The 14077-nt window shown below is 60.9% G+C and overlaps 2 protein-coding genes across 3 annotated transcripts in view; both read left to right on the top strand.

Annotated features, from left to right (window-relative positions):
- The window catches only part of NISCH (nischarin), a gene marked incomplete at its 5' end in the record, with an annotated part of 44761 nt that extends 40672 nt beyond the window's left edge, over positions 1–4089 (top strand). Inside the window, 5 exon segments of the mRNA XM_079713012.1 lie at positions 188–557; positions 1036–1192; positions 1696–1824; positions 2356–2517; positions 2905–4089. Coding sequence (XP_079569138.1) covers positions 188–557; positions 1036–1192; positions 1696–1824; positions 2356–2517; positions 2905–3515 — 1429 coding nt within the window. The 3' untranslated portion in view covers positions 3516–4089.
- Positions 4090–6400: 2311 nt separating this feature from the next.
- Positions 6401–14077, top strand: part of STAB1 (stabilin 1) — a gene marked incomplete at its 5' end in the record, with an annotated part of 26864 nt that continues 19187 nt past the window's right edge. The window contains 11 exons of one of the 2 annotated variants that reach the window (XM_079712085.1): positions 6401–6478; positions 10673–10809; positions 11151–11266; positions 11471–11556; positions 11628–11697; positions 12089–12184; positions 12453–12563; positions 12806–13002; positions 13236–13366; positions 13539–13663; positions 13951–14030. In XM_079712085.1, coding sequence (XP_079568211.1) covers positions 6401–6478; positions 10673–10809; positions 11151–11266; positions 11471–11556; positions 11628–11697; positions 12089–12184; positions 12453–12563; positions 12806–13002; positions 13236–13366; positions 13539–13663; positions 13951–14030 — 1227 coding nt within the window. Of the gene's footprint in view, positions 6482–10672; positions 10810–11150; positions 11267–11470; positions 11557–11627; positions 11698–12088; positions 12185–12452; positions 12564–12805; positions 13003–13235; positions 13367–13538; positions 13664–13950; positions 14031–14077 lie in introns of both variants that reach the window. The other variant, XM_079712084.1, reaches the window with a different exon arrangement.

Below are 14077 nucleotides of genomic sequence, written 5' to 3'. Positions count from 1 at the left end.
AGAGAAAGGGCCCAGACACTTTCTCTCTCCTCTTTGGTCTTCCCATAAGGAACCAAGATGAAATCCCCAGATGACCCCAGAGGTGGTGTGTGGTACATGCGTTTCCCTCACACTGAGGTTTCACGTGGGATGTGAATCTGCATTTGGGACTCACGTGTTAATATGGTTTTTCTTGGGGAATTGGGAGATGCAGCAATGAGCAGCATCTCCAGGAGGTCCCAGCAGAGGCTCCAGCCCCAGCCCCAGCGGAGGTCCCAGCTCTAACCCCGGCAAAGACCCCAGCTCCAGCAGAGCCCTCAGTGCCAGCTTTGGTCCCAGCGGAGGCCCCAGCCTCAGCAGAGACCCCTTCAGAGGCCTCAGTGGGGGCCTCGGCCCTGGCAGCAGAGGCCCCCGCACAAGTGGAGGCCCCTGCCCAGTACCCAAGCGAGCGCTTGCTCCGGTCCACGTCAGAGGAGAACCAGATCCCCTCGCACCTGCCCGCCTGCCCGTCGCTCCGGCACGTCGCCAGCCTGCGGGGGAGCGCCATCGTTGAATTCTTCCACAGCAGCGTTGCCGAGGTAGGGCCAGCGCGCCTGTGGAGGAAGGTGGCACTGTTGTCCTGGGGCCCCGGCAGGCTCGCCTTGGGGTCAGCCTCAGGTTCCCAGACTTATGTGTGCTGGCTTTTCCCCCAGCTTCAGCTTTTCACAGCTTTGAGGACCTGAGTAGGGAGAACCTGGGGTGCCCTCCCCTGGCCAGTTGTTCCCTCCATCACCGCCTCCTCCTATGGCCATTCCTAGCCTCGGGCCCCGGGCAGGCCCCGCGGCACACCATCTCCCATCCCTCACCTCCTCTGCTTCGGAGTTTGTAAATACGTTGACGAGACACAGTAGAGGTCCCATGCCTCCCCATCCAAGGCTGTGGGCCCGTCCCTGGGACGGCAGGTCACTGGGTAGTGGGACTGGCAGAGGCCACCCTCCACAGAGGCCTGGAGGAAGAGCTGTGTGCCCTGGCCGCCCTGCTCTCCTGCAGGCCCCAACCCGGCCCCTCTGTGTCCAGGTGGAAAATGAGGAGCTGCGGCACCTCCTGTGGTCGTCGGTGGTGTTCTACCAGACGCCGGGGCTAGAGGTGACCGCCTGCGTGCTGCTCTCCACCAAGGCTGTGTACTTTGTGCTGCATGATGGCCTCCGCCGCTACTTCTCGGAGCCGCTACAGGGTGGGCACTGGGGCCTGAGGGGATGGGCGGGGTCCTGTCTCTAGAGCCCCTGTGCCACGTCAGGCAGACATGATTTGGCTGCACTGGGCCGAGAATCTCTTTTCTGAGGAAGGGGGGTGATGACAGCACTTTCCTCCTGGAGCTGTCACGTGGGATGCGAGGCCAGGCGTGAAAGCGCCCAGTAAGGCCCCGTGAGTGCCCGGGACCCAGGTGTGCTGGGGGGGTGTTGGGCAGCCTCTGCCCCTTGGGACCTTGGTGGGCGCCTTAGCCAGTGCCCTGTCCTAGGGCTCCTGGTGTCTCCAGCGCACCAGGCAAGGCTCAGACTGTAGAACACGTTTCCCCGAGGCCATGTGTGCTCAGAGGTGGCGGGGGCTCCTCGCCAGGCCTCAGTGGGCCAGGCCATCGTGGGGGCCCGTTTCTGCTCCAGGCAGCTGCACACCTGGGAACCTTGTGCTCACCCAGCACGGTCACCACCACGTTCGCTCCCTTTCTGTCTACCACAGACTTCTGGCATCAGAAAAACGCCGACTACAACAACAGTCCCTTCCACATCTCTCAGTGCTTTGTTTTAAAACTCAGCGACCTGCATGTAGTCAATGTTGGACTCTTTGACCAGTATTTCCGGCTGACGGGTGAGTGGCCACTGTGCTTTTGTCCTATTTTGGGTGAAGGCCAGTGTCACCAGTGGGCTCCCACCTTCATATGTGGGTGCATTATCGCAGGCAGAGTTTATCTGCTCACAAGCCAGTTCACCGGAGCGGGAGGAAGCAGCTTCAGGAACTGCTGAGAGGGCAGAACTCACCCCCCAGGACTTGGAGCGAGAGGCTGGGGACAGAGGCGGCAAAGTGCTGGGTGGGCGGGCAGAGTGGGCCCTGGGCTCACGGGCAGGATGTTTCTGACTCATACTTCCTGAAGAGAGAAAGCTAAGCTCTTTCCCTAATGCCTCTGTATCCCCTTCCAGAAAAATGTTACAGCCCTTCCGGCCTGAGAAATGGCCGTCTCCCCCAGGCCCCGTGATGCTTCCTCAAGTGGGTCCTCCTGGCCCTGGCTCTGTGGTCCTCAGGTCCAGGCTAACCTGCTAGAGACTAGAGATGGCTCCAGGGGTGGGGCTGGGGCTGGGGGTAGTAGCGGCCTGCAACCGTGCCCGGCCCCTTCTCCCGCAGGCTCCTCTCCGGCGCAGGTGGTTACATGCTTGACACGGGACAGCTACCTGACACACTGCTTCCTCCAACACCTCATGGCCGTGCTCTCCTTGCTGGAACGCACGCCCTCACCTGAGCCTGTCGACAAAGACTTCTACTCCGAGTTTGGAAACAAGACCACAGGTATCCCCACCCAGCTCGGGTCTCCTCGCCAACCCCAAGGGCTGCAGCAGGCCCCGGAGCAACCCCTCTGCTTCTAGCTCTCGCTCACTCGCGCGCGCTCTCTCTCTGTCCCTCTTTCTCTTTCTCTCTTTTCCTGCTTAGTCAGCTAGGGTTTTCCATGGCAGAGTTTCTGGCTCGGCAAATCCACAACCGTTCAGCATCTCAGTGTTTGCTCTTCTCTGAGCTGCTGGCCTGAGGGTCTCTGCCTGAGGGTGGGGGCTTGGAGCGCTCTCTCCCACTTCTGACAGACACGTGACTCATGCTGCCGTCTCTGGGTGGCTTGGGGCTGCTGGTGAACCACCACAGGCCAGTTCCAGGCTGCAGCCCTGGTGGCATCTCTCTCTGCAGGGAAGATGGAGAATTATGAGTTGATCCACTCAAGCCGTGTCAAGTTCACCTACCCCAGTGAGGAGGAGGTCGGGGACCTGACATTCACTGTGGCCCAGAAGGTGGCTGACCCAGAGAAGGCGCCATCCCTCAGCATCCTGCTGTACGTGCAGGCCTTCCAGGTGGGCACACCACTATCTGGGCGCTGCAGGGGCATGTTGCGCCCCAAAACGCTCCTGCTCACCAGCGCCGAGATCTTCCTCCTGGACGAGGACTTCGTCCACTACCCGCTGCCTGAGTTCGCCAAAGAGCCGCCACAGAGGGACCGGTACCGGCTGGACGACGGCCGCCGCATCCGGGACCTGGACCGCGTGCTCATGGGCTACCAGACATACCCACAGGCCCTCACCCTGGTCTTTGACGATGTGCAGGGCCACGACCTCATGGGCAGCGTCACCCTGGACCACTTTGGGGAGGTGCCAGGTGGCCCGGCTAGAGGCGGCCAGGGCCGTGAGGTCCAGTGGCAGGTGTTTGTCCCCAGTGCTGAGAGCCGAGAGAAGCTTATCTCGCTGTTGGCCCGCCAGTGGGAGGCCCTCTGTGGCCGGGAGCTGCCCGTGGAGCTCACTGGCTAGCCCGGGTTGTAGCTGGCCCTTGCTACCCGCCGTGTCTGGCCTGGTGTCCCCTCAGGGCCGCTAAGCAGGCTTTCTTTGCTTTTTTAAAATGTTTTCTCTTTTCGGTACCTTTGTTTGATTGTCCTCCCAGAGAATGTGAACATGTGTGTTCAGTTGGTTCTCAGCCTCCCGCAGATCTGCTGCCTGCCCCTGGTGCCGCGTGGCCAGGCACACCAGTTTCGTGTCTTCTTTCGTGGGACCGTTGTTAACATGTGGCGCCGTGGGTCTGGTTTACTCTTTTACGCGTCCTTTCCCGAGATGTTAAGTTCAGTCTTGTTGCTGTTGCTGTCATTGTGGGCACTTGCTGCTAATTATGAAGCTGGCAGAGAAATGCACATTGAAAGCTCCCGCCCCATGCAGTTTTCCAAAGGGGAGGCCTCTCCTGGTCCAGGCAAGTGGGAGAGCCCCATGGGGGCAGGAGTCCCCCAGGCCTTGGGGCTGAGAGGGCTGGGAGCAGGGGACCTAGAGCTGCCAGCACCAAGTGTGATTCCTGTCGCCTATTTTCTCTATTCCAGTAAAGCCAAGTTTGACACAGTCTGGGTCTTTTATTTCAAGGGCCACTGGGGTCCCAGCAGGGCATTGGTCCAGGGTGTGATTGGCCTGAGGGGGAGAGGGTGCCTAGAGATGCAAGAAGGTCTTGGGGGAAAGGAAGAGGGGAGGAGCCTGTGAAGGGCAAAGGGAGCTGCTCTCCCAGGGCCAGATGCTGGATAGGTGTCTGTGGAGCCTGGGACAGGGGAGGTGTGAGGGGATCTTTGGACAGTGCCGTGCTGGGCTGTGGCTCAACCAGCAGCCTCAGGGCAAATGAGAGGAATGAAGCTCCTCAGGTGCCCCTGGCATACCGGCTGCTGCCCTGCCACCCTCAGATCAGCAATGTCACACCCGACCTGTTGTGAGGGTTAGGCCTGGAGTCTGGGACGGCTTACTCTGTGGGGTCTAGGGGTCTCACCAGCATGGCCTGCAGAGGAGGTGGCCCCAGCGGTGGATAGTGGGGAGGAGGGCTCTGTGCCGTCCGTGTCTGGGTTCATGTCCTGAGAGATGGTTGCTTCAGGGAGCTCTGCTGAGGTAGGATGTGGGATTTCTTTGGGAGCCAGCCCCTGTGCCCAGTCCCTCCTCAACCCATTTCTACCCCATAGCAGGGCCCCTGAGGCCCACTTACTTTCTCTCATCCTGGCCAGTCAGGAGCCTTCGGCCCTAAGGTGCAGGACCGTTTCAGCCCAGCAGTATTGGGGATGGGGGAGGGGGCAGCCGGGTTCCCAGGGTTGCTTCTCCTCATTTTTCCCTTCGTGCCAGCAGAGTGGGGATCCTCGCCTGGAGGACCCATCACCATCAGGAAGGCTGTGGTGGATGGGAGGAGCCACCAAGGGGAGGGGAGGGTCTCCGCATTCACCTCCCCCAGGCTGGATCTCAAAGACCAGCCCCATGGCCCCTCAGCTGACGGGGGAGGGGCTGCCCCCGACCAGACCTTTATCGAAGGACCATACAAATGGCCACCTGCCTGTCTCCATCTGTTATGTCATACATAAATGGGGATTTATAGACCAGAGGCAGGGTTCACCACGCATAGGCCTTACCGCCTGGACTGCTGTTCCCAGGTCCCACAGCCCAACAGTTAGCAGCCGACCCCAGCCTGGGTCCGTGAGGACAGGACCTAATGGGGGGAGTCCGTGCAATGTAGTGGGGGGAAGGGTGCCCCGCAGGCAGCAGACCTGGGGTTGGATCTTCACCCTGGTTAGCTGAGTGATCTTAAACAAAGTCCCTAGCCCCTTTGAGCGTCCGTTTCCCCACCAGTAACAGGATAATGAAAGTGCCTGCATTCATTCAGCCCACAAATCTGAAGTGAGCATCCATGCGTGAACCAGCCCGGCCCCTTCCCTGCTCTCCCATAGCTGACATTCCAGCGGGGGACAGAAAATAAACAAACTAGTGTCAGCTGGTGGCCAGTGCTACGAGGAGGTGAAGGCTGGAGACCTTTGACCTGAGGCTGAACGTTGTGGTGAGTCTGTGAGGATCTGGGGTAACGGCAGCACCCAGGGAGCTCGCTCTGTGGTTATGGAGTAGAAAAGCCTGTGGTGGAACAGAGTGGGGGGTGTGGAGAGCAGGCAGCCAGGTCAGAGAGGCCGGCCTGGTGTGGAGAGGGATCCGGGGCACAGGGGGCAAGCCTCAGGGCTGAGTGGAGAATGGATTGGGAAGGGAGGGCTACTGGCAGCAGGGAGGCCCCTCCGGGCGAGAAGGGCGGCGCAGGGACACATAGGGGATGGGGATCCTGGGCGGTGGAGGCCGAGCAGGGCAGGTGAGGGGGAGCAGCCTGATGACTGTCCACTTAGCAGGGAGTCGGAGGCCTGCACGTGCCCTCAGCAGCTGGAAAGGTAGAGGCAGACAGACCTGATTCAGAGGCTGCCCTCTCCCCCAAGCACCAGAACCCCCAGAGCTTCCGAATGCAACATGCTGGGCTTTCAGGCACGCGGGGTGGGGAGTTGTTGCAGCTGCTCCTGCATGTGCTTCACAGCCTCTGAAACACCCCAGGCTTGTGGCTAATGGTGGGCTTGGAGGCTGACGCCAGGAGGAGGGTCCCGGGCCAGGAAGCCCCAAGCTGGGCCCAGGCGTCCATGCAGGGGTCAGTGGCCAGCACCTTCCCTTCCGCCTGCAGGCTGCTGATACGCAGGAGGAAATCCTGGCGGGTTCCTGTGGGGGTGAGCTGGCGGGGCCTCCCGGCTGCTTTTAAAGCGCCCGCCCGCCCGCCCTGTCCTGCCTGCCTGCCCGCCCTGTGCCTGCCTCCTAGAGCTCGTTCTCCACGCTGGCTGCCCCAGTTCTGTCCTGGACAGCGTGCCCGCCAGCCACCACCAGCCATGGCAGGGCCCCGGGACCACCTCCTGCTCTGCCTCCTGGCCCTCTGCCTGGCAGGCTTCAGCTTCATCGGGGGGCAGAAGGTGAGTGAGCCGGTCGCGGGGGACATGACATCCAGGCCCTCCCAGCCAGTGTTAGGAGCAGGGAGGGAACGCTCACGGATCAGGCACGGGGCTGGGGACTCACAGGGCAGCTGGTTCTTGTCTGACCTTCTCTGACCTTCTCTGAGCTGGACAGAGGACTGGGCTCTTGTGCCCACCTCCCCAGGCTGAGGTCTGTGTCTCGCTGCTTGGGGTGGCAGGGATGTGTCAGCCTGCCCTCCTCTGTGTCCGGCTAGCCAGCCGGGGGGTGTGGGCAGCCGTCCCAGGTCTCCTCAGCCTGAGGGTGGGGTATACAGAGCCAGGCCCATCCCCCTGCCCGGACTGAGGCCCGCTGTCTCTGTGGCCCTGGCTTGGGGATGGGAGATGTGATCACCCCCAACCCTCGCAGGGCTGACAAACTGAGAGGCTTATGTGGACCATGTGTAGGAGTGCTGGGTGTGTGTGCATGTGTGTGTGCCCAGAGGCAGAATGAGGTCTACTCACCCCCAGTCCCCCTGGGCAAACAGCAGCCAACAATAACGCCCTCAAGCCTAAGAGCTGCTGTTCAGGTGCACAGCCCTGGGCACACCCAGCATCATCCCTTCAAGCCACCCCAGCCCCTGAGAAGTGGGCCCTGTTGTTCTGCACTTGAGGAAGCCAAAACCCAAGGATGATAGAGACAGGTTGGTCCAACTCCAGAGCCACGCTCCAGACCGCCATCTGCGGTTCCCCATCCGGCCACGAGGGAGGAGCCGACGGTCCCAGTGTGTGGCTGTCAGGTCCACATGCGCAAGCCCCCTTTGGGATGCCTGTCTGCAGATCCACCCAAGCCCCATAGTAGGGACATTGTCCCAACTGGAGTTTCTGTAAGAGCCTTCCACCCTAGGCATGGAGACAGAGTCAACCTGGCTGGGGCCTGCCTCCAGGTGAAGGACCCTCTCCTGTGAGGCCAAGTTCTCTTGGGGCAGCTGCTAGTGTCCCCAAATCACTAACAGGCAGACAGGTCCTGAGAGGAAAAGGACTTGCCCAGGATCCCACTGCCAGGCAGATCCAGGACAGGGACCCAGGCCCTGTGCTGCCCTGGGGCTCGCTCTCGGCCTTGTGGTCTGGTGAGAGGCCTCACCAGCTTCAGGACCAAGTCAGGGTTGGGGATGGGCAGATCTGAGGTTGAAAAAGTGACAGTGATGGTGGAAGAGCCAAGGGTTTCAGGCTGTGCTGAGCCCTGCAGGTGGTTCCTGCTCCCTCCCTGCCTCGGTTTCCCCATGTGTACAATGCAAGGGAATTTCGAAGGCCACCTCATGTTCTTGTGACAGGGGTCAATGAGGGGCCTCAGCCTGGGAGTTTTTCCTTGTCACAGACCACCTCTAAGTCTGCCTTCTGGGGCTGGGGCTCAGACATCCTGGCCCAGGGAAGAGGGCCCTGGGGGTTCTTGTCAGGGACGCAGCAACGCTGGCCTCTCACGCGCCCTCAGTCCCTCAGCACTACCGACTACCAGCACCTTGTATAGCATGAGATCCACTGTAAACCTTAGGAAACCGAGGCTGTGAGGGCAAGGGATGACTTCTGGGTCACACAGCTAGTGAGGAGCAGAACTCAAACACAGGAAGGTTCAGGCAGTAGAGGCAGAGAAGTCTTCCTGGAGGAGGGGGCTTAGCACCTGTCTATTCAAGTCTTTCACCAAGTGCCTCCTCTGCTAGGTGTATGCTGGTGCAGGTGAAGCCTGTGGTCTCAAGCTGGGGTTTGAAGGGAGAGGAGCATTGATCTTGGGCAAGGGGAAGTGGTTTGAGAGGTCCCTTCCCACCTGAGGGAGTTTGGGTTCTGGGCCCTGGACCCCAGCTTGCGGGAATTTCTTCCACCTTCTCACAACAGGCTAACACCTCGTGTCTCCTCAACTTGCCCAGCAGTGTCTCTATGGGATGCAGACATTGCAAAATCAATTCTGGATTAGGACAGGGAGGGGAGCAGCACCCGCCCGGCTCAGACGGGTCCCGAGGTGCCCTAGGGAAGAAGGGAATCTGATTCAGCACTCGGCTGGAATCCAGCCTCACTCCTCCCAACGGGACCAGTGGCGAGATTGTCGGCTGGGGCTGATGCTCCTTCCACGCCACCAGGCAGAGGGGGCCTGAATGCCCACTTCCGGTGGGGTCCCAGTGAGAAGTGTGACTTGTCCGCTGGTTTATCCATCCATCACACATTTACAGATGCAACATCTCGTGAATGAGTGTCCACCCCACCACCGGCCACAAGGCTCCAGCTTCCTCCTGTGCTGGTGACTCACCCCCCACTTGACAGGACCGCCCCCTCTGCCCAAGAGTGAGGACAGTGCTCTCTCACTGCCCCTGAGCCCTTATCCAGGGCTGCTCTGAAAACTGGTCCCTGGGCCATTGGCGCTGACGCTGGCAGCTGTGTCTGGCTGGCCAGGTGGCCCTCAGGGGAGCCCACCACCTGCAGAGCGTTTGCCCTGAGCCAGCAGCTGCCTGGCCCTGAAATTACCCAACTTCCTAGTCGCTCCCTGGCTCAGCAAAGACCGAGCCTCAGGGTGGGGAATGAGACCACAACATCCAGCCCCACAGCTCGGGCTGAGGCCGCCCGCAGCAACTTCCCTCTTCGCAGACCACAGAGGCAGGAGCGGAAAAAACCAAATCACAGCAGCTGGGAGAGGCCCTGGGACCTTCATGTACACCAGAAAGTATTGAGGCACTATTTCTCCTTTTCTCTGGCTTTGAGAGCCACACATCTGTGATGTGTTCTAGGAAAGAGATGTTCTGGGTTTACTCCCTTTTGAAGCACAGTGTGTTCAGCACTTTTTAAGATGAGAACTTCTCAGCTTCTCCAGGCCATGCCCCAAGCCCCTGAAAACTCTCCTCATCAAAATGCACCTTGCTGTGGTCTTTTCTCCCACTGACAACCAAGAGTTTAGCTTCCATTCCTCCAGGGTCAGTGCTGTAGGTTATTGGGACTTTGTTGCCGTAATGGTAGCCCCATTGATGGTGGACTTGGGGGAGCTTTGACAGGCTAGCGAGTGGACTGCAGGCTTAGGGCTTTCTTGGCTCTCAGGTGACCATCTCTTCTCCTGCCCCCACCTCTGTTCTCCATGCAGCAGCCAGAGGGCCCATTTAAAACATAAACGAGTCCTGGGTCTGCTCCGGACTCCACCTCCCCTCGCTGGCCTGGTCTGGCCCCAGCCCCTCTCCAGCCTCCTCTCTGCCTGTCTCTGCATGTCTCTGCCTCATCACACGTGGCCGTTTGCTTGTTCCTACTTCGTGACTTTTGCCTCTCCTGTCCCCTCTGCTAGGAGCAATGACCCTGACCAATTTTCATGCATCCTTCAGGTCCCAACTCAATTGTCACCTCCCCAGGAAGCCACCTGGGCCTCCAGCCTGGGTCTTCTCAGCTCTCTCACTCCCAGCACTGCCCATCCAGTGATGGGCAGTGGACCCCTGGGTCCCAGCTGGCGTGTGGGGCTGTGGGCCAGGCCTGGACCAGGGCTCAGGGAATGTGACTGCTTGGCCCAAACTCAGACCCCCTCCCACACGCCTGCTCACATGGGCTGGCCTCGGGCATGGGGCTGGCTGCTGGGTCTCTGACTGCGGGGCACCAGAGAGGGCCCTGGGCTGGCCGAGGGGGTCATTTGGGAGCAAGGTGGGGATGTGCTCAGAGCAGAGTGACAACTGGAGGGCCAGCCCCATGGTGCGTGGCTGAAGCTCTCATCCTGCCTGTGCCCAAGGGATGGAGGATGGCGTCACCGTGTTCTCCTCCCGAACAGTGTCAGCCTTCCACTTAGTGTTTATGTTTAAATGAAAGGGGTGAATGAGCACTAGCTTGAGAGTCTAGGTCAAAGTCCCTGGGTGGCTACAGGCGAGGGCCACCCTCCTAGGGTTCAGTTGCCTCCTTTGAATCACCCAGGGTGGAACGAGAGGGCCAGATGCTCTGTGTCAGAAGGCAGAGATTCTGAGGCTTCTGGGCATGCCTCCAGGCCCCCAGGCAGAGGTGTGTGGCTGTGGACATAGAGACACACTGTGGCAGGGACAGCCTGTGACAGGCCAGTTTCCCCAGACTCAGGGCCTTCCCTGTTCTCACTGCCTCCCCAATGAACAGATGGGCCTGGAGAGGGGTGCTAGGCCTCGCTGCGATCAAAGGTCAGGGCTGTGTGCAGGGTTCAGGTCCCTCACTCCAAACCCTGTCCATGCCCAGGTACAGTCCAGACGCTGCGACATGAAGACCAAGTTTGTCACTCACATACCCTGCACCCCGTGCCCTGCCATCAAGAAGCGGGTGTGTCCCTCGGGCTGGCTTCGGGAGTTCCCGGAGAAGATCTCACAGGACTGCCGGTGCGGACCCCCACTCCACCCTTGCTTGCTTCCAGGGGTATCTCATGGGATGGCAGGGGACCAGGAGGGCCTGGCAGGCCTGGGGAGCGAGGGCAGGGACTCACTCATCCACATGTCTGTTGGCCCCTCCAGTGGGACAGAGATAGGCAGGGAGGAAGGAGTAAGAATGCAGGGCAAGTGCTGTTTATTGAGCATCTACTATGGACCAGGCCCTGTGTTCAGCTCAGGGCCAGGCGGGAAGGGGTCGGGGGACCAAGAGTAACAGAACCCAGAGTGGGGAAGCTGGGCTGGAGGCTGCTAGGGGAGCTCCTCCCATCACCCTGCCCATCCTTGGTCCCCAGATACGAGGTCCAGCTGGGGGACTCTTTGTTGTCTGTGAGCGGCTGCAGCCTGGAGTGCTGGAAGGACGTGGTGCAGAAGGCCTGCTGCCCTGGCTACTGGGGGTCCCAGTGCTATGGTATGGGGGAGGGTCCCAGCCTTGCTCCTCATGCCTCAACCCGCCTGCATTCCCCTTCAACTGGCTCATTTAATGGGCAGCTGGGCCTCTTGGCTCTGGCTGCCCCAGGGGAGGGACCAAGCCTGGGGCTGCCCAGAGCTGTTGGGGTCAGGTAAATTGAGAGTTCTTGGGGCAGAGCTGAGTTCTAGGCGGGGGGGTCCACAGAGTGCCCTGGGGGTGCTGAGACCCCATGCAACAGCCACGGGACCTGCCTGGATGGCATAGACAGGAACGGGACCTGCGTGTGCCAGGTAAGGGCCCGGTGGGGCTGGGGTCGGGGGCAGTGGAGGGGCTGCACTGACTTGGGGCATCCCTCTGCCAGGAAAACTTCAGTGGCTCAGCCTGCCAGGAGTGTAGAGACCCCAACCGGTTCGGCCCTGACTGCCAGTCAGGTGAGTGCTGGCCAGGCAGGAGGGCGGGGCCGATGTCCACTTGGGGGCCAGTGGGGACCTAGTCCCTACAGCCAGTCCCTACCAGACTCCCTCCCGGCTGCTCAGCCTTACACATCCCTTCTAGGGACATGAGCTTTGCTTTATCACACCTCTAGCCCCTGCACATGCTGTTCTTGGAGGCCTCCTCCAGGAAGCCTTCCTTGAATCTCCTGGCTAGCGCAGGTGCCTGCCCTGGGCTCCCACCACCTCTCTGGTCCTGCACCACAATTCTGTATTCTTGAGGTTGTGCCTGCTGGAGCTGAGTTCTGGAGATGCAGAGGGCAGGGACTCGACGTCCCTGTGTGCCCCTGGTGAGGCTGGGGTCCCACCTGTCCCTGCGTGTCCCTCCCAGTCTGCAGCTGTGTGCATGGCGTGTGCCGCCATGGGCCACTCGGGGATGGAAGCTGCCTGTGCTTTGCTGGATTCACTGGACCCCACTGTGACCAAGGTGAGCAGCTGCTGGGGTAGCCAGTCTTTAGTGGCCAGAGCAGGAAGGCTGACTGGGTGAAGGATGGGGCCTGAGCCTCAGCAGGACCTCTGCCTGCAGCCTCCCTTGGGGGAGGGGGTGTCATCTGAAACCTTCACTGCCCAGAGGCCCAGAGAGGATGGGGCCCTGGCCAGGGTCACACGGCAAATTAGGCATAGCATCTTCGCTCCTGTGTTCCTTCCCAGCCTGGGACTTGGAGCTGCCGTGATACTCTTCTTTCTCCACTCAGAGCTCCCCACCTGCCAGGCCCTGAACTGTCCTCAGAACTCCCAGTGCTCTGCAGAGGCCCCTACCTGCCGCTGCCTGCCTGGCCACACCCAGCAGGGCAGCGAATGCCTAGGTAAGTCTGGGATCTAGAGGCCAGGAGCCCCAGCTCAGGGTGAGCATCCTTTTAAACCAGCAAGTATGATCTGGCCTTTTACAGGGAGGGAGAAGTGTCCCTGAGGGAGGGAAATAGGGTCTGTCCCCAAGGTCTAGATCAGCCTGTTCACCCCATCCCTGGGCCAACCTGGATAGAGGCTGTGGAGGAGATGGGCCTCCTGCGTGCTCGTCTCACTTGGGCTCTTTCCACTGCCCCGGCAGCCCCTGACCCCTGCCAGCTGTCACCCTGCTCCCCAGTTGCCCAGTGCTCCGTGAGCCCCAGGGGGCAGGCACAGTGTCGCTGCCCTGAGAACTACCATGGGGACGGAACGGTGTGTCTGCCCCAGGACCCATGCACCATCAACAACGGCGGCTGCCCCAGCAACTCCACCTTATGTCTGTACAAGAGGCCAGGCCAGGTGAGCTGGGGCCCTGGGCTGGGCCTGCCCTGCGGTCCCCCAGCTCACATGGGCTGTGGGACAATCGCGGGCCTCCTAGGAGCCTAAGCTGCCCCATTTGTTAAATGGGAAGAGAATGACAGCCTGCTTCTGGGCGGGTGGCTGTGAGGACCCAGCAGAGCTCTGTGGGTGTGGCAGATGCCACGGTTCTCACGGACGTGGTGTCATCCTCCCTCTCCTCCCGGGTGGGCCAGGCCTCCTGCTCATGTAAGCCAGGCCTGGTCAGCACCAACCACAATGCCTCCGCGGGCTGCTTCGCCTACTGCTTCCCCCACTCCTGTGACCGGTCAGCCACCTGCCAGGTGACCCCTGATGGAAAGACCAGGTGAGCACAGGTGCCTTGGGCTGGGCACCAGGGGCAGAGCAGAGCGGGTGGGCTTGGCAGGGACAAGTTAGTGCCCATGTGCACCTCAAGGGCCCTGTGGGGATGGGGGCTGAGGGCCAGGAGGGGGACCTGGCCACGCCCCCGCCCTGACCAGTTCTACCCACACCCCCAGCTGTGTGTGCAAGGACGGCGAGGTGGGAGATGGGCGTGCCTGCTACGGACACCTGCTCCATGAGGTGCAGAAGGCCAGCCAGACGAACATGTTACTGCGGCTGAGAGTCGCCTTTGCCATGCTGGGTGTGTGACCCCCGCCACTCGCCTGAGACCCCGCCCCTCGCACCCAGCATCCTTGGCAGACTCTCCAGAGATGCCTTATTTCTCTGCCCAAGAGCTGTGGAAGCAGAGAATGGACTGTGGTGGGGTGCATGATGGAGGTGGGAGCTACTCCCCCAGATCCTGATGTCCCCATTTACCCTAGATCTTGACCCAACGCCACCCCCCCCGCCACCTCAACTCTCCAAAACCCAGGACTGATGGCTGACGGCCTCCCAGACCCATTCTGATACACCCTCTCCTGTCCCCAGACCAGGGCTGCCGGGAGATCCTCAGCACGTCAGGCCCATTCACCGTGCTGGCACCGTCCATATCCTCCAGGACCATGAACGTGAGCCCCTGCCTATCGAGGAGTGGGCCTCCTCCCTGGACCCTCCC

The sequence above is a fragment of the Hyperoodon ampullatus genome (genome assembly GCF_949752795.1).
Source record: "Hyperoodon ampullatus genome assembly, chromosome: 10".
In the NCBI taxonomy this organism is placed as follows: Eukaryota; Metazoa; Chordata; class Mammalia; order Artiodactyla; family Ziphiidae; genus Hyperoodon; species Hyperoodon ampullatus.
The sequence above is the reverse complement of the archived record's forward strand: the minus strand, read 5'-3'. Positions and strand labels throughout refer to the sequence as shown.